The sequence below is a fragment of the Manacus candei genome, unplaced genomic scaffold, assembly GCF_025592945.1.
Source record: "Manacus candei isolate 608988 ecotype Guabito, Panama unplaced genomic scaffold, ASM2559294v1 h1tg000073l, whole genome shotgun sequence".
In the NCBI taxonomy this organism is placed as follows: domain Eukaryota; kingdom Metazoa; phylum Chordata; class Aves; order Passeriformes; family Pipridae; genus Manacus; species Manacus candei.
The window spans coordinates 216,567-243,298 of NW_026138121.1; the positions used below are offsets into that span (position 1 = coordinate 216,567).

The following is a 26,732-nucleotide window of genomic DNA, read 5'->3' on the forward strand; positions in this document are numbered from 1 at the left end:
TGAACTCAATTAAGGCTGTCATCTCCAGGAGCACTCAATGTCATTTTTGCCCAAGTAAGGGATGAGTAACGAGGCTCTGAACAGTCCTTGGAGAATAGCAGCCATTTTGTTACAGTTTTTAGTCCAGATTTCTTACAAGTTAACACCAGGCCAAGGGTGGAAGAATGCGATATGGCTTTATGAATCACACACAATTGCTGAATGTGCTGGATGCTTCAGAGCCTGTCACTTCATGGGCTGAAGAGCTGGCTTGTCCCAAAATGCTTGAATACAACCAAGCTCATCACAAAAATTAGAAAAATATGTTTCTAGAAGGGATGGGATGCAAAGAGGATCCCATCTCCAAGCAAGGCAATGGGAGGATTCCTCTCTGTGGGTTTTGAGTACCACGGCACAGGTCTGTGCCGCACATCTTCATCCGGCAGGACCAGAGGTTTTGCCCCTGTTGGGGCTGTGGCTCCCGACAGTGGGGCTGGGTTGTGGCCAGGGACTCGTATGCCATCAGCCAGCTGTGGCTTAGCACGTTGCCATCCATCAGCTTGCTCAGAGGAAATGACCATGGCTTGGCTCCTGGATGAGTTCCCTTGGGAACTCATTACAACAGTGGGGGCTGAGATCCCCATCCAGGGCACAATGGGGTGGGTGTCTGGGAGAGATGGGGAATCTGCAGTCTGGTGGGATGCGGGGAACTGAGTATATGTGAGGATAAGGAGAGGGATGAAGGTCTTGGGAGGGTGTTGAAGATGTGAGATGGGAATAAGGAAGAGGATGACGATGTGCAGCAGGGCACTAGAGTGTGCAAAGGACAATGAAGATGTGCAGAAGGGGATGAAGGTGAGCACAGGGACGAAGGTAAGTGCAGGGGTGAAGGTGAGTGCAGGGGGGCACGGATATGCAGAGTGGGATGAAGGTGAGCACAGAAGCGATGAAGGTGTTCACGGGGAGCCCTGGCCGGCTGGGGACGGGACGGGATGGGACAGCAGCACCCTCATGCCCCGGCCCGAGAAGGAGGAAGAGGAGAAGGATAGTGAGGAAGGTTCATAGAGGGCGCTCCTAGAGACCGGGCCGAGCCGAGCTCCAGGGCTGCCCTTTCCCCAAAAAAAACTCCCTGCAGAGGGGAAGTCCCGCGTCCTTGCTGCCCCGACGGGGAGGTCGGGAGAGTCGGCCGGCAGGAAGGGCCGAGAGGAGGAAGAGGAGGAGGAGGAAAAGAAGGAGCAGGAGGAGGAGGAGGAGGAGGAGGAGGAGGAGAGCAAGGGGAGAGGAGGAGGAGAGCAAGGGGAGAGGAGGAGGCCCAACCCGGCCCCGCCGCCTCCTGATTGACTCCCAACTTTCTGCTCCTCCCTCGCATAAACTTTCCCGTCCCTGCGCCTGGCTCCGTGCGCGGACCCGGGAGCCCGCCGCGCTCCCCGCATTCCTGTCGCCCTCTCCGGCCAGGCCCCGGCCCCGGTCCCGGTCCCGGCCCCGGCCCCGGTCCCGGCCCCGGCTCCTATCCCGGCATCCGCGGCCGGCCCAGCCCTCCGAAGCACGGAGCAGGTAAGCGCTCGCCGGGAAGAGACTCCCAACCCCCCTTCCTCCGCCTCCTCCTCCTCCAGCCCCTCCTTCCTCCCGGCCCGCAGACCTCCGCCTGCATCTGGACCCGGCGGATGGCGGGGGTCGGCGGGGTCGCACCAGCTCAGTACCTCCTCCCGGGGCTCCCCTCGACGCCCCCCGATGGGGTATGTGCGTGTGGGGGGCACAGCCGAGGTGTTTCCACTCTCACCATCGGGTCCCCAGGCTCCCGCCCCGTCGGGGTTGCGCTGCCCCCGCACCGGTCCCCCGCCGAGTGCCCCTGCTGCGGCTCATCCCCGGGGTTACAAAGGGGCCTTGTGCCCGTACGTCGGGAGCGTGCGGGGCGGGCACCGGGCGTTAAGGACAGCGAGAGCCTGTCCCAGCTGAAGCTCCCCGGGAACCGGCGCGGAAGGGTCCCCGGTGAGGTGTGGGGTCACACGTGTGTCACGCTACATGTGTGTCACGCGCATGTAGGGGATGACCATGCACTGTATGCTAAACACTTTGTGCGTCGTCATAGGGGTGCATTGCTAACAAGGCAGCAATTAGATGTATAATTTTCAGCAGTGTGTCATCTTTATTATTATTATTATTATTATTATTATTATTATTTTATTTTTACACCCTCCTTGGGCTTGGGGTTGTTTTTTTCCCCTTAACCCCCTTGGAAGGAAAATAAGGCCAAGCCCTTGCAGTGCCACCCACCTCTGCCCCCTGAAACTGCTCAGGCCCTATACAATGTGTTTGGGTTCTAAGGCTGAGAAAAAAAGCAGAGTTTGGGAAGAAACCAGCTGGAAATAGTACCGGTGGCCCTGCTGGGGCAGCGTGAATCCTGAGCCTCTCACAGCTGTTGGGTGGTTGGCATGGGGTGGCAGAGGAAAAAGTGAGGGCAGAGCTTTTGGGAGGTTTTGGTGCTTTGCAGGGAGCCAGGACAAGCCAGGCTGGGCAACTGTCCCATCAGCAAAGCGATAATCTCCCGTGTCAGGCACACCAGAGTATTTTGGGCTCCGGCATCCTCTCTCCCCTCCTATCGCTTTACCCCGCGCGGGTACGTGCGTGTCGTGAGTCAGGGCATTGGCACAGCCTGGCCACCCCGGGGGGCCCTGCCAGCGAGGCTGCCTACCTCCCCCCACAGTATTGAAGTGCTCATAATGATGGGTGGAGAATTGGAGTTTACTAGGCTGGTGACCCCCTCCCCATGCACCCAGCTGCCCTGGGGTCTCCATGGCCCCACAGCCCTTTCCGACACCCCAGCTGGGTCATTTTCCCTGGGAATGGAAGGAAGAGGGTCCCCAAAGTGGGCAAGGGTTGAGGACTCACCAATGTCACGCAACAGGGAAGGTAGGAGAGAAATGGGAGGGAACTTGGACCCCTGCTGACAGGGCAGGTGATGGTCACTGTGGCAGTGCCCCAGCACTTCCCCACCAGACTGGACAGGCACAAGTGTCCTGTTGGGAGAAGGCATTGGAATTGGCCCGGTTTGGGTGTGCAAGGCCAACATTCTCATGGGAAGGGACTGCAGATGGCTGTGGGGTGAGCAGCTTCCCCTCCCAGCTGGGTGATGCAGGGGAAGACATTCCTGTCCCCCGGGACCTCAAGCACCCAGCCACCTCACCAGGGTGGGCATGCAGCTAGCACTGCACTGGCTTTTCTAACAGAAATAACCCTTTGAAAGCGGTGGGCTCCAAATGCCTTGGGTAAATGGCACCCAGGTATTTCAAGGACCCTTGTCCTGATGGGGGTGACTGCAACATTGGGGCACAACTCAGAGTGGGGGGATGCTTCAATGGAGGCATTTTGGACAGCATAACCCTCCAGCAGTCATCCCACATCTAACATCCCTTTCCTGCAAAGCGGAACCCTGCAGCCTCCAGGTCCGCCAGTAAAAGGGACTTGTATCCATTTGCCATGACATACGGTCGCTATTTATCATGATATCAGAAACAGCATCTCCTTTTAATCACCATTTAATCCCCATCTTGCCACCACCAAATGGGTTGGGAGGCGAGTCCTGGTGGCCCTGGCACTGTGCCGAAGGAAGGAGCCTTCTCCTGGTGGTGTGTGAGCAGGTCATGGCACTGAGGAGGTGGGGATGGCAGTGGTAATCAGCTATAATTAAGGTATTAAAAAGCAAGTAACTGCGCAGCTCCTGTCAAACACGCAGAGAGCACAAGGCTGGTGGCAGGTGAGCTCAGTGGTGGGACTGGTGGAGGCATGCAGCAGCCAGAAAGGTCATAAATGGGCAATTTTGGGCTGTTTGTTGGGAAAAAAATGTGTTTTCCTGCATTAGTACCTCTTCTTCTGTCCATGGGAGTGGAGAATGGAGAGGAAAAGAGAAGGGGCTGCAAAGCCCTAACCAAGGGTGCTGCTGGGACTTACATGGCAAGAGCCATCCTGGGGCTCTTTGTGGAGTTGGCATTCCTCCATCCCTCAATGAACGGGTTGGATGCTGTCCAAAAACTGTACCACCTCTGGGAGCTTCCCTCTCTTATTAGGTCCCTGATGGCAATTGCAAGGGGCTGGCGAGACTGCCACAGCGTTTACATCGCCTTGAGCACTGTTGATGGATGGGATATAACCAACTACCCTTGATTTTGGGAGCTTCCATCCATGGGGGATTTGCTGGGTGGCCAGGTCATGCTCTCAGCTTCTCAGCTGTTTGTCCAAGGTGTTATCTGGGGTCGAGGCCGGGCTGTGAGCCACGGCGGCCGAGCCCAGGCACCTGTGTGTTGTGGTTGGGGCAGGCACCTGAAGCGCATGGGTGTTTGCTATTGCCACCATCACGTGGCAACTTATGAAATGTTTTTTTGGAGGGAGGGAGGGAAGGTAATGATGGGGTGAGCCGGTGGAGCCATGCCCTGCACCAGCCTGCAGTGGGCACGCTGCAGGAGCAGCCCCCCTCTGTGATAATGCACGTCCAGATCCTGCTGCGGGTCCAGACATGCTGTTACAGCTCCCAGCGCTTTGGTTTTCCCCGCCTGTGAAATGGGAGCGAGGGGCCCCAGCAAAACCTCCTCGTGGTGCCGGTGGGCCGCTCACCTGCCCATGGTGGTGGGGAGCAGGGGGTAGCGCGATGCTGGCTGCTGTTTCAGGCTCCCCATGCAGCTCATTGTGGAGTTTCCTGATGAGCACACATGGAGCCCTTTGGAGGTGACAGTCTTGTTCCTGGGGTTTGAAGCTGGTGGCCTAGTGGTAACAGTGTTCATGTAGGGCTCTGCAGCCAACAGGATCCTGTCAGCGAAGGGTTTGGAGGAACACTGATTTTACAAAGCATGTCCCATCCTGGCGGTGCAAATCCCAATGGAGCATGTCCCCTCACCTGGTCCCAAAGAGATGCAATGCTCCAATGTTCCCAGTGTCCCCCATTATGTGCCATGAGACAGCAGCAGCACCAGAACCGAGCGTGCCCACTGCTGCCACCTTCCAGATGGGCACTGGGTGTGTCACGAGCTCTGCTAGGTCTCAGCTGGTTAAAGCTGACCCAGGAGCTCACCTTCAGCCATCCTCCCACGAGCCAGAGGCACGGAAGTGACTGCAGTGAGCTTCAGGGCTGTGCTTCTCCCCGGGAGAAGTAACTCTGGGAAGTGCTGCCTCGCGGGTGGCAGGTGAGGTGCAAGTGCTGGAAGAGGCTGATTGGTTCCCTTCCCCCTTGCTGTGGGGGGATCAGTGCAGACCTGGAGTGTGTGCTGGCAGAGCTCCCCTGGCTGCAAGGGGTGGCTGGTAAGTGGACAGCAGAGCTAAAACTGATTTTAGGAGGTGGGCAGAGCCTCACGGGAAGCAGCCGGCTGGAGGGAGGTGTTGCGCCACAGTGGCCCACGAGCGTCAGTGGCCCACCAGCATCGAGAATGAGCACTGGGGGTCCCTAGGTCTGAAGGTGCTGCTGTGGGCTGGGAAGTAGGCCCTGTGTTGGCAGCCCAGTTTTCTGCTGTGAGGAAGAGATGTGCCACTGCCGATGCCCTGGCTGCTGGAGGGGTGATGGGTCTGGGGACACACACAGGGGCAAAGCCCCAGATATCTGGACTCAGGTTTGCATCATGCAGAAGATGGGTGAGCCCCATGCTGCTCCATGCCTCAGTTGCACTGTGACTGTCTCGCCAGCGCTCCCCAGGCGGAGTGCGATGAAGGCAGGAAGGCTGGCCGGGCTCAGGGATCCTCGCCTGGGAGCGCCAAGCCTTATTATTTCTCCACAACTGTCTCCTCCTCGCTCCTCGTAAAATTAAATCCAGCTGTTCACAATAGCCACTAACTTCTCTCCGGAAGATGTTCAAAGTTTACAGACGCGGAGTGGCGCGGGTGCGTGGAGGATGGGCTGCCGTTCCCATGCCAGCTCTTTGCTGCCTGCCCTTCCCCCAGAGGCAGCCAGCCCCTACCTCCCCCCCACCAGCTTAGGCAGTTTTGGTTTAGGAAGAAGCACACCCGCCTGCAGGCATGTGAGCCCCCGACCCAAGTGAGCGTCAGGTTTTTATTAGCAAGAAGATCTGAGTGCTTCACAGTCTAGGAGCAAAGGTCTGGTCCAAGACTCTGCTTTTCCATGCCCAGCTTTGTGCCTGCGTGCTTGGTGAATAAGTTGGGCAGGGTCCTCCCTTGGTGCTTGCCAGCACCTGTGCCCATCTATGGCATGAGTTTGAGCTCCAGCTCTCATGTGAGGCGGCTGCTGTGCCCTGCTTGCAGCCTTGCCTGGGTGGCATCACAGAGCGGAGGGTCAGGGTCCAGCTCTGATGTTTGGACGTTAGTGTGCAGGGTAGGGGGCTAGCACACTGTGCCAGGCTCTCTGGTGCTCTTGGGCCATCCTCTTTGCTGGAGCTCCTTCTTTTACCAGGAATACTGCCTTCATGTATTTTTAGCAACTTTCCTTCCTGAGAATTCCAGAGCAATTTTTCAATCTGCAGGAACAGGAATCACTGTGCCCATTTCCAGCTCTCGGCTCAGGCAGCAGTGAGAGGTGCTGGGAGAAGGCGATTCACTGCCACAAGCTCCTGACATGCTCCTGGCATGCACAAGGATTTGCTTGCTGGGACTGTCTGGGGTGGTGGCAGTAAAATGGTGCTAAACCAAAATATACCTCTCTGAGAAAAAGTGACCAATGGAGTTTGTGCCAGGCAGCATGTACCTGCTATCACAGCTCCTGCAGGACCTCAGCTTGGCACTGCCTCAAGATTGTGAACTCGTTGCAAGAGGGCAGGGAAGTGTGCCCCCTCACACGGGTGACAGTGGCCAGGTGACAGTTCCATGTCACATTCTGTCCCAGACTCTGGCAGCCAGGGGCATTTCCATGTCTCAGCTGGGACGGTAATACCTGACAGCCCCCCTGCCCGGTGTCTCAGGTGCCGATCCCCCCCAGTCAGTTCTTGCACCCTCCAGCCCACAGGATTTCTCCTGGTTGGAAGCTGGGAGTGTGACAGTCGGTGCTAACCCTGGGCTCTGGCGGGTGCTGCAGCGCAGGCAGTGGGTGCAGCTGCTGCCCAGGCAGGGTTGGGTTTCGCGGGGGTGGAGGCAGCCGGGGGCGCGTGTGAAATTCATTTCAGCCTTCCTCCTCCTCCTCCTCCTCCTCCTCCTCCTCCTCCTCCTCCTCCTCCTTGCCTGGCAGCCAGTGTCCCCTGGAAGACGTTTTCCCTGGCCCTGCTGCAATGGCAAAAAATGGGGTCAGCAATACCTGGAGCTCCTCTGTGGAGGCATTTCTCCTCTCAGGAGAAAATCTGAGGGCTGCTGGGGTCCCTGAAATGCCTGGCTGGCCCAGATGGTGGGACACTATCCCACTGCAGGCACAGGACTGCCTGGCCCAGGCTCCCCCAGTGTTCCCCTGACAGCAGTGCCCCTTAGCTTCCCCTTGGGACAAGCTGGGAGTCCCTGAGGACTCAAGACTTGTGGGCTGTTCCAAGCTCATCTACAGGAGATGTTCAGGGAGACATTCTGGAATGGACACGTTTTGGCACAGAAGCAAAGCAAATTCAACGGTCCCCAGGGAGTGCTGTGTCCAGCACTGGCTGTGCCATGGGCCACTAGCACTGGGGGTGTTGCAGGACGGCATGGCAGTGGCCCATCCCTGGCAGGCGACTCCAACCCTGTTGTTTCCATCCAGCTAGTTTCATAACACAGAGAGCAATTAATGCTGTAAAAGCTTTCTATTTATGCGCTGCTGGGTGAAACGCCCCGTCCTGGCTGGGCAGGGCAATGTAATTGGGCCATGGAGGCATGCTGGGTTACAGTGTCCGTCTGTCCTCTGCCCTCAGGTCTTGAGCCTGGAGGCTTGAGCAAAACCGGCTCAGGTCCTCCAGAAGCCGAAACCCAGCTCTGCTGCCCTGCCAGGGCTGGGGAAAGAGGAGGGGATGGGGGGGTTGGTTTGACTGCCCGTGGTTCTGCTATTAGGAGGGAGCTGTGCCCTGCGTTTGCCCCATCCCCTCCCTCCTTCCTGACAAAATATTTTGGGGCAAATCACTCACATTTCCTCTTTGTTCGTCCACAGCCCTTTGTGTCTGAGCATCTCTCAGCCGTGTACCACTGAGTGAGGACCAGCCACATCCCTGCCAGGTCGAGGCTCAGGGCTTTGCTGGGAGCTGGGGAGCAGCAGGGGTCCAGCTGGAGCTGGGGACCCTGTGCCCAGGCAGCCCTGGCAGTTCTTCAGACCCTAGTGGGATGCTGCCACATGGCCTCCTGCAGTTTTCTCGCTCCGATTGCTTCCTGAGCTGCCCGCCAAGCCGGAAGGGACAGGAAGCAATAGAGAGGAGGAAATTAGTTGGGCTGTCTCACAGGGAGCCAGCCTAGTGCATGGGGAGCTTTGCCACTGCCTGGGTCCCCAAACTGTGCCAGGGGACCCTTTTGGGAAAACGTGGCTGGTCCTCCTGCCCTGGCAGAGAGGTGCAAACCTGGGTGGGAGAAAGCAGAGTGGCCGCCCTTCTCTCCCAGATCCAGGGAATCCCTCAGCACAGCGAGAGCTGTTTGGAAGAGGAGCACGATATAAACAAGCCTCCTTCCCCCACCCTCTCTGCCGTGCTGCATCTTGCTCAGCTGCTACCACCCGCATTGATGAGTTCTGATTGTCCCTGGGACAGCCTCATGCCAACCAGGATGGTGTCCCTGTGGGAATGGGGTAGTGTCTGGGGCAGGACGTGGGGCAGGGTGTTCCCAAAGGGTCTCTGGGCAAGGTGCTAGGGATACGGGACTCCTGCAAAGAGCAAGAGAAGAGATGTAGGGTCATCCTCAGCAGAACCAAGAGCATTCGGCTCTATGCACTCACTGGGGTTGTCAGCAGACAGAGCAACATCTTCCTGATGTGTTGTGGTCTTGCTGGTGTACCCCAGGAGCTCCACGGCTTTTGGTTTTCTTTCAAGGGGCTCTGCAGAGCTGGTGGCTGTGTGATGGTGTGGGTAGCATTCCCTCCGGCTGTGTCACCAGGTGAGCAGAGGCAGCATCATGGACACTGCCTCCGGCCAGTGCTCCCCTGCCTGAAACGAGAGGCACAGTAATGAAGGCCTCTGCCTGCCTACAAATCAATGCCTGGAGTCAGGGCCCCGGCTGTGCTCTCACTGAGCCCCAATGTGCCAGGGCATGTGGGCAGGAACTGGGGTGCCTGGGAGTCTCGGCTTTGGAGTTTGCTCAGCTGGGGTCTTGTAAAGCCATTCCTGGATGGGGGGTGCACCCTCAGCACCAGGAAGGATGGGGGCTTCTCTCCCCCTCACCCCTGGGGTGGGTGTGCCACTGGTCATGGTGACAGTGCAGTGGTGATGGTGGCCTCACTCATTCCCCCTGCAGGGCTGGCGCTGGCAGCACTGTGCTGGTGGGAGGCTGAGCACTGCTCTGTACCATGCCAGGACAGAAGGGTTTGGAGCAGTGTGAAGGCTGCTTGGGCTGTGCCTTGTGGCTACACCAGATGGGACAGTGCTTTTGGGGCTGACCATGCTGGGAGAGAGGAACATGCTGTCCCCTCAGCTCGGTGGCACGGGATAGGGATGGAGACAGGGTGCACAGGGACTTTGCGGGGGTGACAGGCACCTCTGCCTATGTCATAACCTCCCTGTGCCCCCAGCCCCAAGTGCTCTCCTCCATCCCACCCCACACACCCTTGACCTGATCTCTATCACAGCTGGTTGTGCTGGTCCCAGCAGCACCTTGCTCCTGGCCTTGACACCTGTGCCCCCGGCACCCACCACGCTTCTCTGACCACAGCTAGTCGCCTCTGAAGTATTTCCTTCCCCCCACCCACCAGATAACACTCATCTCCCTAGGACCCCTCCCTCTTTGGAACTTTCTTTGCCTTTGCAGAGCTTAAAGAGGCTTCTTGTTGCTTTAGCAGGGTCTCCCACCCAAGCAGCTCTCCCAACAGGGCAGCTGCCTGCAGCCCTGCTGCCTGCTCAGGCCCCAGGTTTCCCTCACGTCCCCCGCAGTGGTGCTGGGGCCGAGCTCTGTGAGCTCGTGGGAACACCATTGGTCTCCTGGCGCAGCTTTGTCCTCACAAGGAGATAAGGGCTGCCCTGGAGGCATCCTCCCCTGCCTGCTTCGGGCACTCGTCCTGCATCCGCTGGGGGACCTCACAAGGGTGCAGCCCCCTCCATCACCCTCTAAAGCCGTGGGCTAGAGTGTGTCCCCCCACAAAGGCAGGATGCAGAGGGGCAAGTGAGCTGGATGTGGGGACGCCTGCCTGGTATGGGTGCATGAGCATCCCCAGAGGGGGTAAGCACCGCTCCGCGGATCAGTGGTCCTGGGATCCGATCCAAAGCCTGCAGAGATGCCTGTGCTGTGGGAGGGGTCTTCCCGCCCTTGTCCCTGGGGAGCAGCCGGGAGGCAGGAGCAGGTGACGTGTTTTCCGGCAGGTCCGGTCCCCTCCCTGCCCGGAGCAGGTCTGGCCGCAGTCTCTCCACAGGCCGTCCAGCCCTGCCGGTTCCCTAATTGCTGCTGTTGGTGTTTTGTAAGGGGCAGGGTGGAGCGGCACTCGGCCGTGCCTTGCGTCAGCGCGGTGCATGCACCCTCCCTCCAGGAAATCCAATGTCTTGGCCTGGCCAAAAGCAGGTTCGGTGGAGGAGGAGGAGAAGGAGGAGGAGCTGCTTCCTCGCACCTTGGTCGGGGCCCCAGCATCACCCTCCCTCCTCTCCCAGATTCCCTGAAAAGGCTGGACTGGGATTTCCCTGTTGGGGGGGGCAGTGGGGTGGGAGGGGGCTGGGGATCTCCTAGGGAGGGGGGCACATGTGCTGCAGACAGGGTGTGGGGGCAGCCGTTACTCTGCCTGTGCATGCAGTTCCTGGCACAGGGACGATGACCCAGGGCACTGGGCATGCTGCCTGCAGTGGTGGAGCCAGCCCCATGGTTTTGCTCTCAGCCCTATAGCTTCACTCTTGGCCCTAATTGCACTCATCAGTTAGGAAGGGCAGGGAGTCTAGTGGGTCCCTGCAAAGTCAGCCCCTGGCACCAGCTCCTGCTCTTAGGGTGAGCTGATGGCAGCCCTGTGGTGCTCTGGGGTCCTGGGGTGCTGCTGGGTGCTGGGCTGGCACCAGATTGTGGGGTCTCTGACCACTGAGGTATCTTGAGGCTGGGTGCTTCTGAGTTGCCATGGTGCTGGGGGGTCTGGGGCTGCCATGGTGCTGCTGTGGGGTTGGAGGCCATTGTGGGCTTTGGGAGCAGCAGGGTCTTGGGCTGCCGTGCGCCGCTGAGTCATCTCCGGTTTCCATATGTCTGAGGGTTCCTGAGCTGCTGGGGGGGTCTTGGACTGCTGTAGAGCAGCCAGGGCTCAGCACCCGGCCAAAGCAGCTGCACCCCAGTGTAGGTGCCTCACTGGGACAGAGTCCTGATGTGCTTGATGAGCTGCAGAGGGTCCCACTGTGGCTGTCCCCACTCAGTGCCGTCCCTGCTCAGTGCCTGGTCCTGGTGTCCCCCCACCCTCCCATCCCAACACCCTCCTAGGTTTGGACAATGTATCCCTCCCAGGGGGCTGCCCCACAGAGCGCCCCAGCAGCAAGCACAGCACGGGCCTCGTGGTGCCGCGGGCCCGTCCGGCACTGCTGCCGCCATCCCTCCCTTGGCTGGCTGGCTCGATCCTACAATCCAGTTCTCCTTATTTGGCCACAGTGCTCGGCAAGAGGGGGAGCGGCGGCGGGGGGGACGCGGGCAGGGACGGGCAGCGGGACCGGAGGGGCTGACATCACATCACGACGAGGGAGAGAGAGATGGGGGGGTAAGTTTCTTTTTTTATAAAAGGAAAAAAAAAAAAAAGGCAAGGCCTCACAGCGTACTTGAGCCAGCGGGCTCGGCAGTTCCTTTAAAAGGAGATGTCTGTGCCGGAGACCTTTGTACACTCCCAGCCTGTCCGGGAAGCACGGCGGCGCAGGAGACACCTCTCTACTCTGCTCCCACCGCCGCCAGCTGCCGCCAAACATGTTATTGCAAAACACTGAAACACTGCGCTGGGAGCCAGGCAAACGGAGGAGAAGAGCAGAAGGAGGAGGAGGGTTGAAGACTCTCCAGCATCACCCACCAGCTGGGGAGGGCCTGGGGCCCCAGCAGAGCATCCTCAGAGTGGGGGGCCTCTCCCAGTGCCAGGGGTAGGGCTGCCGGACAGCTCCGGCCACCTGGTTCCTATTAGTGGGGTCTGGCTTGGAGCCACCCAGCATCTCCCTTCAAATCCCAACTCTGCCTTTGCCATGCGTAGTGGAACAGGGATTTTGGGGTTTGGGGTTGTTCTTGGGGCCAGTTTGCTGCTGTGTGGCAGTTGGTATTGGTGTGGGGTCAGGGTTCACAAGCTGCAGGGCTCTTGCCACCCTGTCCCAAGGTGTCACCCGTGAGCACCATGTGCCCAAGTTCCTTGTATGGATAATGCAGTAACCAGGCAGTTTTCTTCCCAGACTTTATTTGGTGGATCCTGGGTGGTCACCTGTGGCTTGGATTTGGGGGAAATCATGGCTCTGTCCCCAAGGAAAGCCTGTTTGATGCCCCACATCTAGATGCTGCTCTGGGTGTGAGTGGGGACAGAGCAAGAGCCAGGAACAGACCTGGGACCGCACTGTCACTGCAGTCTCACGCCCCCAGCAAAGGTCTCTGGGTCTAACAGGTGTCCCCTGTGTCCCAGCAGGTTGTCGTGTGTCCGTGGGGGCTCAGGGTCGGAGCCCAGAGCAGCCAGCACCATAGCGTCCAACAGCTGGAACGCCAGCGGCAGCCCCGGGGAGGGGCGGGAAGATGGCCAGGATGGCATGGACAAGAGTCTGGACAATGATGCCGAGGGTGTGTGGAGTCCGGACATTGAGCAGAGCTTCCAGGAGGCGCTGGCGATCTACCCACCCTGTGGCCGGCGGAAAATCATCCTCTCAGATGAGGGCAAGATGTACGGTGAGTGACAGGGGCAGGATGGAGGCAGCAGGCAGGGACTGGGCTTCTGGCCAGAATGGGGTGGCCAGGGCTGAAGCAAAACCTTCTGCCCCAAACCCACACTGGGGCATTGCCCTTGAGCACCCCCCCAGCCCCGAAAGCAGCTTCTCCAGGTTCATCATAGAGCTGGACTGGGGAGGTGGCAGTGACCTGCGTCCCCTCCCTCTGTGCTGGCTCTCCCTCCCGCTCCCTCCTTCTCTCGGCCCTGCTGGACTGACTGGTTTGGTGAAGCTGTCAGGCAGGGAGGGGGTGAGGACAGGGAGCTGGTGCAGGACTGCAGGGCCAGAGGCAGCCCCAACCCTCCTGCTCCTGTGTGCCTCTGCATCGCTCCCCAAACTCTCCCCAGCTGGACCCAGTGGTGAGCACCCTATGGCAAGGGTCACTCACCCACCCTGAGCCATCTGCAGCCCGCTCAGTTTTTGGTGACGCTGTTGGCAGCAGCAGGGTTGGTCAGCCCCACTGGGACAATGATTTTGGGGGTGTCTCAGCCTTGTTTCCAGTGTCTCCCAAAACACTTCTGTCTTGGTGACTCTGCAGCTGGGAGAAAGAGGATAAGGATGGGTCACATAGGCAGGAGGTAACACTGACGTGGGGCGCATGGTGCCACCAAAGAGCAGTGGAAGGTGCAATGGTGTCTCTATCCCTGCCATGGTAGGGGCTCGTCTCTCTTCCCCTCTACCTCCCAGGGTGTCACCCCCCAGGGCTGGTGACCTCAAAGTCAGCAACAGGCTATTACTATTACCCCATGGTGACAACAGGACCAGGGCGAACACCTCTATCCCCAGCCTACAAAATACATCAGGATGCTGCTATCAGGGCAATGGCTCACCCACTGCCAGTGGAGAGGGGCAAAGGGGATGCAGCTTTGTGGAGAGCACTATGCCATTGTCCCTGTCCCCATGCCAGCTCCCTGTGCTACCCTGCTTGCCAGGGCCCCCAACTCACAGCACCAGGACTGGTGAGTGGGGGGTGGGGGGGAGCACAGGGCTTCCCAAGTGGGTGCATTTTTTGGATTTCTCCGGGAATAGCTGAAGTGCCGCCGGGAGCCTGGCCCTGCGCAGCACACCCCAACCGGTTTTTCCAGCCTTTCAGAGACATCTGGCAGCTGCTTAAAGAGGCAGCAGCCCCCTCCAGCCGCCTTTCATCTCCCCCCACCTTCTCCAGCACCTCCCCACTGGGATTCACAGTATCCCTGGCTGGCCATACCAAATTTACCAGGACCCCCAGGGTCACCGGAGGCACAAGCGATGCCAGCATGTGACATAAGGGTGTGCCAGTGCCACTGCTCTCCACCACCACCCCTCTTTTTGGGGGTCCAATGGGATGCCCACGGCCACACCAACCCCTACCCCACTGATGCGGGATTGGCAAAGTAGGTGGGAGCTGGGGGACCAGGACCCAGGACGGGCATACTGGGCCTTGCTACACTCTGCTGCCTGATGGGTTATTTTTAACCCAGCCTGTCCAACTGGTTCATGTGGTGGTGTCAGGGGAGAGGAATTTGAGGAATGTGGTAATTTGGAGGAGGACATGCCCTCTCAGAGGGAATGGCACGGTCCAGATGAATCACAAGGAAAGGGGACAGGGCACGTGGGTACAGGGATGGCTGCAAGGGTGTAGCCTAGGGTGGCCTGGGCATGTTGTGAGGCAGGACGGGTGCAGGAGATGCTGCCCCTGGCTCCTGGGCACTAGGTGCTGGGCTGGCACTGCCCCACTGGGTCCATGAAGGCACCTACATTTCTTTCCCATATTTTTTCCCCCATATTTCTTTCCCGCAAGCAGAGTATGGGAGGGACAAGGTGGGACTCAGGAGAAGGGCATGCAAAGGCAGATGCTGTGGTGCTCAGTGAAGATTTACCCCCAAGCTGGGGCTCAGCACCAGAGTCCCTTCTGCCCGCACCCCTTGTCATCACCTTGCTGTGGGCATCACCTCACCTGGGCACCCTGGAGGACCTGGCCCTTGTTAGGTGCTAATGAGGCCAAGCACCGGCACAGGCTGGGAGGCTGGAGGGATGGGAGCTGTGCTCAGTGCTAGGGTGCCACACTGGCTGTGCAAGGGGTACCCCCATTGCCATCCACCCACCAGCTCCTGCCTGGCGTGGGCACCCCAGGGTGCAGCCATCCCTGCATGGCACCTGGCCCTGTCTGTCCTCATGTGTGTGTGTCCCCAGGAGGGCCCAGTTGCTGTGGGGCTGGGAGGGGGCCAGTTGGAGTGGAAGAGGAGAGGGGAGTGTATTTTTTTTTTAAGGGATTTTTTTATTCTTTTAAAGCTGAAACCCACTCCAAGGGCATTTCGACAAGTTCCAACCGCGACCATCTGGTCCATTAAAATAAATCTGGCGTGCCTGGCCGCCCCCGTGCGCGGGGGGGGCGAGGGGGGCGGCGGGGGCCGGGGGGGCCGGGACCGGGAGAAGAAAGCTCCCAGCTGCTCTGACGTTTGAACGTAGATTGGCCACAGCTGGCCCCTGAAATGTGGCACAAAAGCAACTTCTGCTTCGAATTAAACCAGGACGTTAGGAAATACTGGTGGAAAGGCCAGCACGGCTTGCAAACGAGAAGCGGGGTGTTGGGGGAGCAGCTCGCGACCCCTGCGGGCAGGGCTGCGGGGAGTGGGTTCATCGGCTCCGAGGGGGTTCCAGCTGGGATGAGTTTTGGGGGAGTCTGTGGCTGGGGACACCGCTGTAGTCCCCGGTGACTGTCACGTCCCTCTAAGCCCCGGTGTGTGGGGCCGGCAGAGCGGTGGGGTGGGGGCACGGGGCGGGAGCGCTGCCCTGTCCCGGCCCGGCCCGGCCGCCCCCGAGGCCGCCCCGAGCCCCGACACTGTCACGGCAGCGCCACCTCCTGGCAGCGCCTCCCTCGCCTGGCCGGGGGTCCGCGGGCCCGCGGGGGTGATGCCCCCGGGCCTCGTTTCCCGGGGCTGACTCCTGGCTGTGCCGGCAGGTCGTAACGAGCTGATCGCCCGGTACATCAAGCTGCGAACGGGAAAGACACGGACGAGGAAGCAGGTGAGGCATTGCTCTGCTGTTTCTCCTGGGGTGGGCTCAGGGTGGGATGGGAGGGGGTGCCAGGTAAGCCCGAGGGGGAGCGGATTTTCTGGCTGCATCGCCCGCCCTCCGTGTCCCCTCCTGGAGCCACCATTGCTGTCAGCGGGTCCCCCATCCTCTGTGAGGAGCTTCGCCTGTGAGCACAATCCCCCTCGGGTTTGCTCTCTCACAGGATGCCCTGAAATAGGGCTTGTAGGAGCAGGCAGCACCCAGCCCCCTGCCTGGTTGAGGTCACCCCATGGGTGACAGGAGCCCTCAAAATCTCTGTCCAGGCAGTGTGTGTATCTGTGTGTGTTGGCATGAATCTGCTACTCCTCCTGAGTCTGGAGACTGTTCCTACCTCTGCCCCTTGCCAGGCATTTTACCACTTCTGCCAGACGCCACAGCAAAGGCACCCCTGGGCTGAGACCAAGGCATCCCCAGCTCAGCCAGGGATCCAGGAACTGACTGTGCAGGGCTGTGGTGCTGGTCTTGGTGGGGTCAGAGGTACTGCAGAACCCTTTCCCCGACATTGCTGCCCTGCGCTGTTGGATGCTGGGGCAGACAGGGACGCTGACAGGCCAGGGAGCACACAGTGGTCACACTCATCCCTGGAGCCCTCACTGCACCAAACCTGTCTGAGGACCAGGCTGCTGCAGCCTTCAGTGGGACATCTGTTTGTCACATGTCCAGTGGCTCTTCCCTCCCCTCCACGGTGGCCCCTAGCCAGGAGCCAAACCACCCATCCTGGCAGAACCAGTGGCCTTGGATGCTGGGGAGCATTTCCCACCATAGGGAGATGGATGGGTTCGGGACACTTAGGCTGGGACTGCCATGAGTCCCAGCAAGAGAGGAATGCTGGTCCCAAGACACTGGAGGGTGACATTGCTCCAGGACTTATGCTGGAGGGAGAGGGACCACAGTCTGGCCACTGTCCTTGTGTTTAGACCAGTGCCAGGCAGTGCTTTATTTCTGGCTTAAAGACACAGGTGAGCCCCCCCTCCATGGGGTAAGAATGCAATGCTCTGGAGGGACTCAGGAAAAGCGCAGGGGAGAGCTGACATGGCATTGATCTCTCTGTGTGCTCATGTCCTGGACAGCCCTGTGTCTCTTCTTGGACAGACTGGCACTGGTGTGAGAAGGTTCTTCCTAAAATCAGCCCCAAAGCCTGGGGGTTGCCAGATGCCCCCCTGCCTGTGGCTCAGGCCCCCCAGCCATGCTGCACCTTTCCTGCCTGGACATCAGTCCCTTTTCTTTGAATCCTCCTCCTACAGGGACCTAGACATAAAAAACCACTTTCTCATCTTTCCCACCTGCAAAATCAGCCGGAGCCCTGGGGTAATGAGCCAGTCCCTCCTGGAATAATTTAGGACTGGCAGTCCCACAGCAGCCCCTGCCAAGTAACCCAGGGGCACCCCAAACCTGCAAGGCTGTATCCTCAGGTTATTGTGCTTGCAGGGGCTGGCAGGGTCTGTCTATCTCCAAGAGATGGTAAATATTGACCCACTCAATTGCAGCAGCTTTACTCCAAGGAGCTTCACCCCAGCCAGGGGGGCACAAACAAGCATCAACCAGTGCAGCACCAGGGTCCCCCTCATTTTTCCTTCCTCCAGCTCGCGACAGGTGCACGACCCTCAGCATCATCCAGAAGCAGCAAAAAGTGCTCCCCCATTTCTCCACACTCCCTTCCCTGGGGACAGCATCCCACCCTGCAAGGGGAACATATCTTCACGTTCTCTGTGTTTTCCTTTCTGAACGGCGTGGCGGGCGCTAGGTGTCCAGCCACATACAGGTTCTAGCTCGGAAGAAGGTGCGGGAGTACCAGGTTGGCATCAAGGTACGTTGACGCCCTTGCCCAGGTGTCTGCGGCGGTGTCTCTGTGAGCATGGGCAGCCCCTCTCCTTCTTCCTCCTTTCCTCTGGTTGACGGCTCTGCTGTTCCCCCTCTCCTTCTGCTCTCTCTCTGCAGGTCTCTAGCCACTTGCAGGTTCTTGCCCGACGGAAATCTCGTGAGATTCAGTCCAAGCTGAAGGTACGCGTTCCCCGCATCGCTGGCCCCCGCCTGCTGACGACTAACCCCCTCGGCTCTGCGGTGTGCTGCTTGCTTCCCTGTATTACCTTTCTTTTTTGGTGTTTTATTTTTCTTCCCGCTCACTTGGCTTCTAGGTCCGGATGATCTTTACAGGTGTCATTGTGGGATGCCCAGAGAGAAGTGCAAGGAGGGGCAACAGAGCCCTTCCCTTTCCTTCAGGAGGGTGAATTTGGGTGCCGAATCTCCTCTTTTCACCTGGGCAAGAACTCTGCCGTGGGAAAATGTGGGTTTAAACCCTCCTCCGGTGATGTATGAGGGCTGCCCCCTCTTTTGGGCCATCAGGGGTTCTCCCAGGAGGGGAAGATCTCCCCAGAGCAGCCAATGAAGCAGAGTAAGGTTTAAGCAAGGTATGCAAAGGCCCACTCCCCTCCTCAACTGAGACTTGACCCTACTCAGGACAGCTGCTGGTGGGATGTGGGCAGAAGCGGGGGGGTCAGGGGGCTCCCTGCAGGCTGCCAACCCAGTGGCTTGTGAGACACCAGGATGTGAGTATGGCCTAGGGGCACCTCAGGGATGTGCATGGCAGCAGGTCCAGATGGGGCCATGCTGCTGGGAAGGAGGCTCAGCAGTGTCGGGGCAGTCCATGGTTCCAGGAGCCAAGGGAGCCAAGTGAGGAAAAACTGGATCATCCTGTCTCTCTTCTCTGGTTGGCTTTTCTTTCCTTCCTTCTCTTCTTCTTTCCTCCTAACTGGAGCCCAACTAATCCTTCCATAACCGTTCCCACCGAGCTTTGTGGTGGCAGTGGGGAGGGTGATGATGGGGGGGCGTAGACAGGCCTGGGAGCATCACCGAAAGACCGAGCCCTGTTCGGGTTGGACGCACACGGTGCAAGGTGGGGGGCAGAGCAGTCCCCACTGCATGACTGCCCACTGGGGACAGCCAGCTCCTGGGATGTGCCTGACTGTCACACCAGGGAGGATCTCCTTGGGCATCTCCAGGGGTGACCTACTGCCTTGCTGGGTGTGTGGGAGCCCAGAAAGCCTTTCAGCCCGCTGACCTTGAGGTCCCAAAAGCATCACCAGCCCCCCCTGTCCTGGGTGCTCTATCCATCTCCAGCACTGAGGCTGGCAGCAGGGGCCAGAGAGTTGAGAGCGAGGGCCACCATCAGAGCTGGAGCTGGCAGTTTTGTCCTCAAAGCTTTAACAAGCTCCAGTTCATGCTGCCTGGAAGCTCACCAAGCTGTGCCCTCCAAAGCCCTTCAGCAAGGACCCCAGTGCCCCATGACTGAGGTGGCAGGAGGGCTCCCACAGCCCAGGAGGGTTTGATCTGCTGGGAGAAGCCAGGAGATGGCACCTGAAACTATTTGGGGAGGCTCCTCTGCGCTTGTATGTCTTAAACCCAGCTCCCGAGAAGGGCAGTCAGGGAGGTGAGGGGGGCAGCAGGAGCAGCAGCAGCAGAAGCCTTTACAACAAAATAACATAGAATGAATAGCTTTTCTTGCTGCACAGCACAGTGCAGGGCAAAGGGGGAGTTGGAGGCAGCAGTGACTCCTGGGGTCCAGGGTTGGAGGCCTGTGTCCATGGCTGTGCTCTCTATCCCCAGGCATGCTCCCTGTGGGATTTGGCAGGGAACAGCCAGGACAGAGATCCCCCTGAGCAATACTCCGGGGATACAAAACATCCTTTCCCAAGACCGGTGCAGGCAGCCCTCTGCCCTCACGCAGCACTGTGGGATGGAAATTCCCTTCCATGAGCAGTGTCTGTATTTTTGAGCTGCAGTCATGTGAGTGTTCATGCTCCCGGCATGTGGCTGCATGCCTGCGCTCCCACCCTACCCCAGGTGAAAATAAATGAAGCATTGATCCCTGGGGAAGGTTCAGAAGGAAAACAGAGGGTGCGCACTGGGACCAGCATGCACATGTCCTGTATGTGCAAGTGGAGGAACAGCCTTGCCCCAGGCAATACCTGGGAGCCTTGAGCCCTGTGCTCCTGCCCAGCGGTGCTGTGACCTCCAGAGCAAAAGGGAAAAGGAAAAATGATTGGTCTCCTATATAAATGCACACATGGCAGGTGCAGGTGCCCTTTGCCAGTCAGAGCAGGAGCTGGCAGCTCTTTCTCTCTGTGCCCTGGCAAGCATTGAGGGCCCCTGAAGAGGTTGTAGAGGTTATTAAAGAGCCAAGAAAGACACAGGCTTGGCTCACCTCAGTGACCCCATAAAATACTGGGGGACTTTGGCATCCCATTCCTGGTGGGATTAAGCCCAGGCATAAATGGCCACCATGTGCAATCCCCTGGTGACCAACCAGGTCGAGGGGTTCACTCCCGAAATCTGTGTGATGCCGTGATGAGCTGGGAGTGGGGATACCTGACTGATGGGGAGGTGCACACAGTACCCATAGGCTCCCACAACACTCTAACCTTTTTTTTTTCCTTTCTTTTGTGGACAGGCCATGAACTTGGTAAGTTGAGTTTGAGTTTGAAATGCCTTTTGTTCCCCATTGCCTTTTGCCCTCTTCCATGGAGGGGCTAACCCCAAGGGTGGGGGGCGACAGGGGTTGGGAGTGGGACAGGGATTGGGATTCACATCTTCCAGAGCTGTCAGCTTTTGCCCAGGGAACATTTTCAAGCTTCAAATGTTAATTAAGATGGGTACATTTGAGAGGGGTGGGGGGATCCCTCTGCCCGCACCCCTTGGCCAGGCTGCAGAGTTGGCTCCTAGCTTTGCAAAACCTGTCAGGCACAATTGGATTGAGGGAGCTCAGTCTGCCCCTGTAACCACCACTACCCTCCTGTCTTCCCTTTTGCCTCCAGGACCAGGTCTCGAAGGATAAAGCTCTGCAGAGCATGGCTTCCATGTCCTCTGCGCAGATCGTGTCAGCCAGCGTCCTGCAGAACAAGCTCAGCCCCCCACCTCCTCTTCCTCAGGCCGTCTTCTCTGCTGCCCCCAGGGTGAGCACAACCCCATGTTCCCCCATACAGGGACCCCCTGGGGCAGGGGGGGCATGGATCCCTGTGCATGAGCCACACAGGACAGGGGGATGATCAACAGCCATCCTCAGCCATGGTGGCAATGCAGGGGGAGAAATGGGGGCTCCTTGCTGTTTGCAGCAGGTGAGGGGAATTTGGCTGGGGCAGAAAGTCATAAGCCGCTGACTTTTCCCTGTGCTACTTCTCCAGTTTTGGAGTGGGCCTATCCCAGGACAGCCTGGACCCTCTCAGGAGTAAGTATGAAACCCCTCCACTACCTGGCACCAGGCAGGACCCTACCTTGGCAAGGGAGTGGGGTATCCCGGGCTTGGTAACCTGATGATGCTCTTTACTTTCCAGCATTAAACCGTTTGCACAACCAGCTTACCCCATCCAGCCACCCATGCCTCCATCACTAGCCAGTAAGTCACGTCCTTGCCCCCTTGCAGGGAACCCTGTGCCCCTGCCAGGTCATATTTGTCCCCTGTCCCCTCCCCACCCACGGTGCTACCCGCCTGAGGCTCTTCCCCAGTCCTGATGGGGGAAAAGCCTGAGTTTAAACCTGGCAAAAAGTCCTGCAGTGAGCAGGACCCTGCTGCTCCTGGCTGGGTCCCCTCCAGTCCCTTTCCACTCAGGAGTAGGACTGGCACATCCTGTGTTTTAGCCACTCTGTGGGAAAACCCCCATGCTGGGAGATAAGGGAGAGTGGGGAATGCAGTGAGGACAGCAGCACCATGGCATTGCAGGGGGACTCCCCCCAGTTCACAGCTGCCCCCATCCCCATGTCATTCCCCCTGCCCCAGGTTACGAGCCCTTGGCTCCGCTCCCGCCAGCTGCATCAGCCGTGCCTGTCTGGCAGGACCGCACCATCGCCTCCGCCAAGCTCCGGCTTCTGGAGTACTCCGCCTTCATGGAGGTGCCGCGGGATGCTGAAACGGTAACGGTCCCCTCCGTATCCCCACCAGCTGTGGGGGATGGCACACACACCTGTGCTTGGTGGCATCTTGCTTTCACCTGACCTCTCATTCTAATGTCCCTGGTCCCTACAGTACAGCAAACACCTCTTTGTGCACATTGGCCAGACGAACCCCTCATACAGCGACCCACTGCTGGAGGCCGTGGACATCCGCCAGATCTATGACAAGTTTCCTGAAAAGAAAGGTGGCCTTAAGGAACTCTATGAGCGTGGGCCCCAGAACTCCTTCTTTCTCGTCAAATTTTGGGTATGATGCTGGGAGGATTAGGATGGGAAGGGTTGTCCTTGAGCCATGGGCTCGTTGCAGGTTGGGCCCCCTGCCAGCATGAAAGCTGGTGTCTCCTGTCCCCATCGAGAGCTGGGTGTGGTGGTGCCTAATGGGACCCTCTCTCCCCTCATCTCTCCAGGCTGATCTGAACAGCACGATCCAGGACGGGCCGGGGACCTTCTACGGTGTCAGCAGCCAGTACAGCAGTGCAGAGAACATGACCATCACAGTATCCACCAAGGTGTGCTCTTTTGGGAAGCAGGTCGTGGAAAAGGTGGAGGTGAGTTCCATGCCCTGCTGCATCGGGAAGGGGTAGGAATTGGTCCACAGCGGGTCCTGGGATGGAGAAAGCCCCAGAGCTGGGTGTAGGACATGTGGCTTCATACCTGTCCATGAGCGGAGTGGAGAGGACATCACTATGTCCCAGCTGGCCACCACTTGCCTATGCCTACATCCCATGTGACAGCTGCTCACCCTGGCTGTCCCCTGCAGACGGAGTATGCACGTCTGGAGAACGGACGGTTCATCTACCGCATCCACCGGTCTCCCATGTGCGAGTACATGATCAACTTCATCCACAAACTCAAGCACCTCCCAGAGAAGTACATGATGAACAGTGTCCTGGAGAATTTCACCATCCTGCAGGTACCTCCACTCCTTTTCCAGGGAATGTTTCCCACCGGAAGTGTGGAGCCCGCACTTGCATTGGCCCTGCCGGTCCTGGGCATGTGCTCCAGCAGCTCAGATACTCCTGGCTGTGCCTGAGCCCACACAGCCCCTGAATTCCAGGGAGCAGATCTTGATGATGCAAACAAAGTGGCTATGCCTGAGCCTGGACAAGTCTCCCAGATAGTGGGAAGCAAATTTTTCACGGAACAGTTAAATAGGCTGTGCCTGAGCCTGTTTGCCTTCCCCAAATAATGGGTAGCAATTTTTTGTGGTGCAAATGCAGTGGCTATGCCTGAGCCCATGCAACACTCTCCCAAACAACAGGTAGCAAATTTTTGGTGGTGCAATTCAGGCTGTTCCTCAGCCTGTCCCCTCCCCCCCCCCCAAAATTGGGTAGTAAATATTGACGGTGCAATTAAATTGACTCTGCCAGTGCCTGTGCAACCCTACAAATAATGGGTAACAAATTTTTCATGATGCAAAGTGGCTGTGCCCATGTGCATGAGCCCATGCAACCCCCTGAATAACTGCATCTGCCCACAGCACTCCCCTAACACGCTCTGCTCTGCTACAGGTTGTTACGAACAGGGATACCCAGGAAACCTTGCTCTGCATTGCCTTTGTTTTCGAGGTCTCCACCAGCGAGCACGGCGCCCAGCACCATGTGTACAAGTTGGTCAAGGACTAGGGGCACTCGGGGACAGGCAGGGGCACAAGGGGCGTGCAGGGGAGGGAGGGGGCCACGCAGAGTAGCCGCCCGTGCCTGTTGCCTTGTGAGAAGTCATTTGAAGAGAGGAGGAGGTGGAAGAACAACAATAGCCAAAAAAGACTGACTTGTGATTGCAGATGTTTTCTACTTAGGAACAGTTTTTGTTTTTTTTTTTTTAATAAATGAAAAAAAAACCAAAAAAACAAAGAATGAGAAAAGAAACATAGGGAGAAAGGAAACCCACATCCAGTGCTGGATGAGGAGAGACCGGTCCTCGGTGTTGCTGATAAAGGCCAGGATCCCACCGTGTCGTCACCAGCGGGATGTCGGAGCAGAGAACGACCCTTTCTTTCACCCCCACCCTCACTCAGAAGTGGTCCTGGTCCTGAGTGGAGAGGAGTGAGCACAGATGGGCTGGAGGAGGGGCATTGCACCAGGTCTGGTCCAAAACTGATTGGCATGGCAGCAGCAGTGTCATTGGCACAGCTTGGCAGAGCCCAGGTGGCAGTGGGGACCTGTGCAAGGCAGGAGCAGGGCAGAGCAGAGTGGAGGAGGGGGACATTGCTGCCTCCCTGGGACTGGCAGCTGGGGGCTTCTCTGTGTGCAGTTGGGGCACTGGGAACCAGTGGCAGTGAAGGCATGAGGGCATCGACAATGCAAACCATGTTTTTTTATGTCTCTTTCTTTTTTTCTTTTCCTTTTTTTAAGTTAAAGTGCTTTTTTAATACTTTTTAAAAGGACACCGTGCTTGTAATCGGGATGATGACCCTCTGCAGTGCCTGGGCCTCTGCCCCGTGCTGTGCTGGTGACCAGCAGAGGTGACAGCAGAGTTTACTGGGTTGGAGGCAACAGCGGAACTACCAGGCACGGGGAGTGGCTTGTGTAGGGAAGGCTCAGGATGTTTTCATCTCTGGCTGGTTTTTGTGTGGGATCCCCTGAGCTCTGTGTGGGCTTTCAAGGATAGCACTTGGGGGTGGCCCAGGCTCAACGTCCCTGCTGTGGTCACTTGCTGAGGAGTAGAGAGCAGTGAGGTTAGATTTGCCTGATTTACTTTGCATATATACATTTTCTTTGTTTCGGTTCTTTTTTCTTCACCTTTTTTGCCTTTTTTCTGTGTTGACTGTTCTGGATTGCTCTGTCCACTTGCCTGCATCCTGTGGGAAGTGGCCAGAGAAGTGGCTCGTGCAGGGAAAAGCATATTGAGCAACACAGGGCCAGGCTGTCAGTGGGCAGAGTTTAGGACAGAGGGGACAGAGACAGAGAGGGGACAGAGAACAGGAAGGATGCCAGGATAAGGGACTGGGTCTGCTTGGAGGTATTTTTATGGCTGCAGCCCAAAGTAAGCCAATGCAGCATGCCCAGCCCTGAGGCTGCAACTGCAAGGACAGAGGCTGGGAAGAGCATCCCCGGGGTGCAGGAGGGGCACAGAGAGACAAGGTGGCATGGAGCAAGGTGGCAGGAGGCTGGCAGGGGGACAGGGAGCCCGAGGTGGCCAGGTCTGGACGGATTTCTTGTGTTGGCAGGGGAGCGAAGGTGGCAGGAAATGCAGAGACCAGTGCTGCAGGGGGGGCAGGAGTGGTTTGAGGGGGGCTAAAGCCCAGGATGGGGAGACAGGGCAGGTTTAGGCTCAATGCTGCCAGGTGCAAAGGAGCAGGAACAGCCTCAGAGCCCAGGAAAGTGCCTTGGCTGCCACTGTGATGCCTTGTGTCTGGTGAGGCATGGGGGCTTTGACCTCTTGCTGCTGGGAGAAGACACCCATCCCTGTGGGACAGGGCAGAGCCATCCTGGCCCCACGCCCAGCTGAGGGCTCCGTGGTGGGACTGGACTTAGGCAGCTGCATTGAACAGGGCAAGATGGAGCAGGGTGGAAAGAGAGAGGGAAAAATCCAAGGCAAGGCACTGGAGTCCTATCCCAGTGCTGTGCCAGGGTGGCCTGGCTGAGTTCTCATATGTAGCATGTTTGTTTGTTGTTTTGTTGTTTTTTTTTTCTTCTTCCGTTTCACTCACTGATCTGAAACTCTGGGAATGAAAACTCAAAACTCCCCCACCATGAAACACAGGTGTGCCCCACTCCCAGCCCCAACCAGGGACAAAGCTCCTCATTAACTGGACTGGTTTGTGTCTCCACCCTCCCTCCATCCCTGCATCCCTCCATCCCGCCTGCACTGAGCCCCAGGGTGTGCACCCACACCCCAGGCACACGCTGACTGGTGCCCCCAGCAGCCCTGGCCGGGGTTTAGCCAGGATCCTAGAGACACTTTCTCAACTCCCCTGCCCCCCAGCCTCTCTGTTCTCCTCCAGTGTATTTATGAATTTCACATGAAGTACTGTTTTATTTTTTTAAAGACTTTGTAAAGCTTACCAGGGTTACAATCACCATTTTTAGAGCTGTGTCAGTCCACAATGTTAAAAATCCAATTTTTTATGTATTATATTTTTTGTGTATTTTTTTTAATCCAGCTGTGATGGGTTGTATCATATATTTGTTGTGTTTACTGTATCTGTCCAACTTCAAAGAGAGGAGACTGTAGAGCTCTGAAAAAACTACAGTCTGCTAAATAAATATTAAAATTATTTGTTCATGGGTTGGCTCAAGTGCTTCTGAAGTTCATATTTTATTTCTTGAGGTTTTCTTCAACAACCAGGACTATGAAAGCTGCTCTGTCCCATGAAACCCCATGGCTGGATAACGTTTCTCCCGCGACCCCCTCTCCCGGCACCGGGATGCCACATCCAGCTGTATTTTGCTCTGATTTGAATCACTGGTGCAGGGTTTGCTTGGGAAAGGTCGACCAACCCCATGGAAGACGCTTCCCTGCAAATCCCGGCAGCATCGCTGGGTTCAGGGACCCGTTTTAGGGGGTCGCATTCTCGCCCACGCCAGCAGCAGGTGGCAGAAGGCTGGTCTGTCCCACCAGTCAGCAACACCCCTCGAAGTGTGCTCGTAGTGCCTCGGCTGTTCGGTACACACACACCCGGTTCCAAACACAGGAGACAGAGATGACGTATTTTAACACCAGCTGCTTTCCCCCGTTCTGCGAGACACGCGTACCCCAGTGCTCCCAGTGCACCCCCAGCGCCCCCCGTTACACCCACCGGCCCATTCACCGACCCCAGCCCCAGACCCGGCCCAGTCCCATTCATCCGCCCCGGCCCCAGACCCGCCCCAGTCCCATTCATCCGCCCCGGCCCTT

General features: G+C 57.9%; 1 protein-coding gene across 4 annotated transcripts; it reads left to right on the forward strand.

The window, feature by feature from the left end:
- The first annotated feature begins 1,305 nt into the window (after positions 1-1,305).
- TEAD3 (TEA domain transcription factor 3) lies at positions 1,306-26,133 on the forward strand. 4 transcript variants are annotated; one of them, XM_051808917.1, is made up of 14 exons: positions 1,306-1,533; positions 12,602-12,858; positions 15,838-15,902; positions 17,695-17,757; positions 17,889-17,951; positions 20,398-20,409; positions 20,762-20,899; positions 21,128-21,171; positions 21,278-21,339; positions 21,721-21,854; positions 21,967-22,140; positions 22,301-22,441; positions 22,654-22,806; positions 23,405-26,133. In XM_051808917.1, the coding sequence occupies exons 2-14, from the start codon at positions 12,723-12,725 to the stop codon at positions 23,516-23,518; spliced, it is 1,299 nt and encodes a 432-aa protein (XP_051664877.1). In that variant the 5' UTR covers positions 1,306-1,533; positions 12,602-12,722; the 3' UTR covers positions 23,519-26,133. The 4 variants fall into 4 exon arrangements, with proteins under 4 accessions (XP_051664877.1, XP_051664876.1, XP_051664875.1 ...); XM_051808916.1 differs by having other exon boundaries at positions 12,605-12,858; XM_051808915.1 differs by lacking the exons at positions 1,306-1,533; positions 17,889-17,951 and having other exon boundaries at positions 12,605-12,858.
- The last annotated feature ends 599 nt before the right edge of the window (positions 26,134-26,732 follow it).

Excerpts from the sequence above, each read along its gene's own strand:
- TEAD3 (XM_051808917.1), top strand. The coding sequence starts at position 12,723 with ATGGACAAGAGTCTGGACAATGATGCCGAGGGTGTGTGGAGTCCGGAC. Across the intron at positions 20,900-21,127 it reads TCTTCTCTGCTGCCCCCAGG|TTTTGGAGTGGGCCTATCCC; the intron begins GTGAGCACAACC and ends CTACTTCTCCAG. Across the intron at positions 21,855-21,966 it reads TGCCGCGGGATGCTGAAACG|TACAGCAAACACCTCTTTGT; the intron begins GTAACGGTCCCC and ends TGGTCCCTACAG.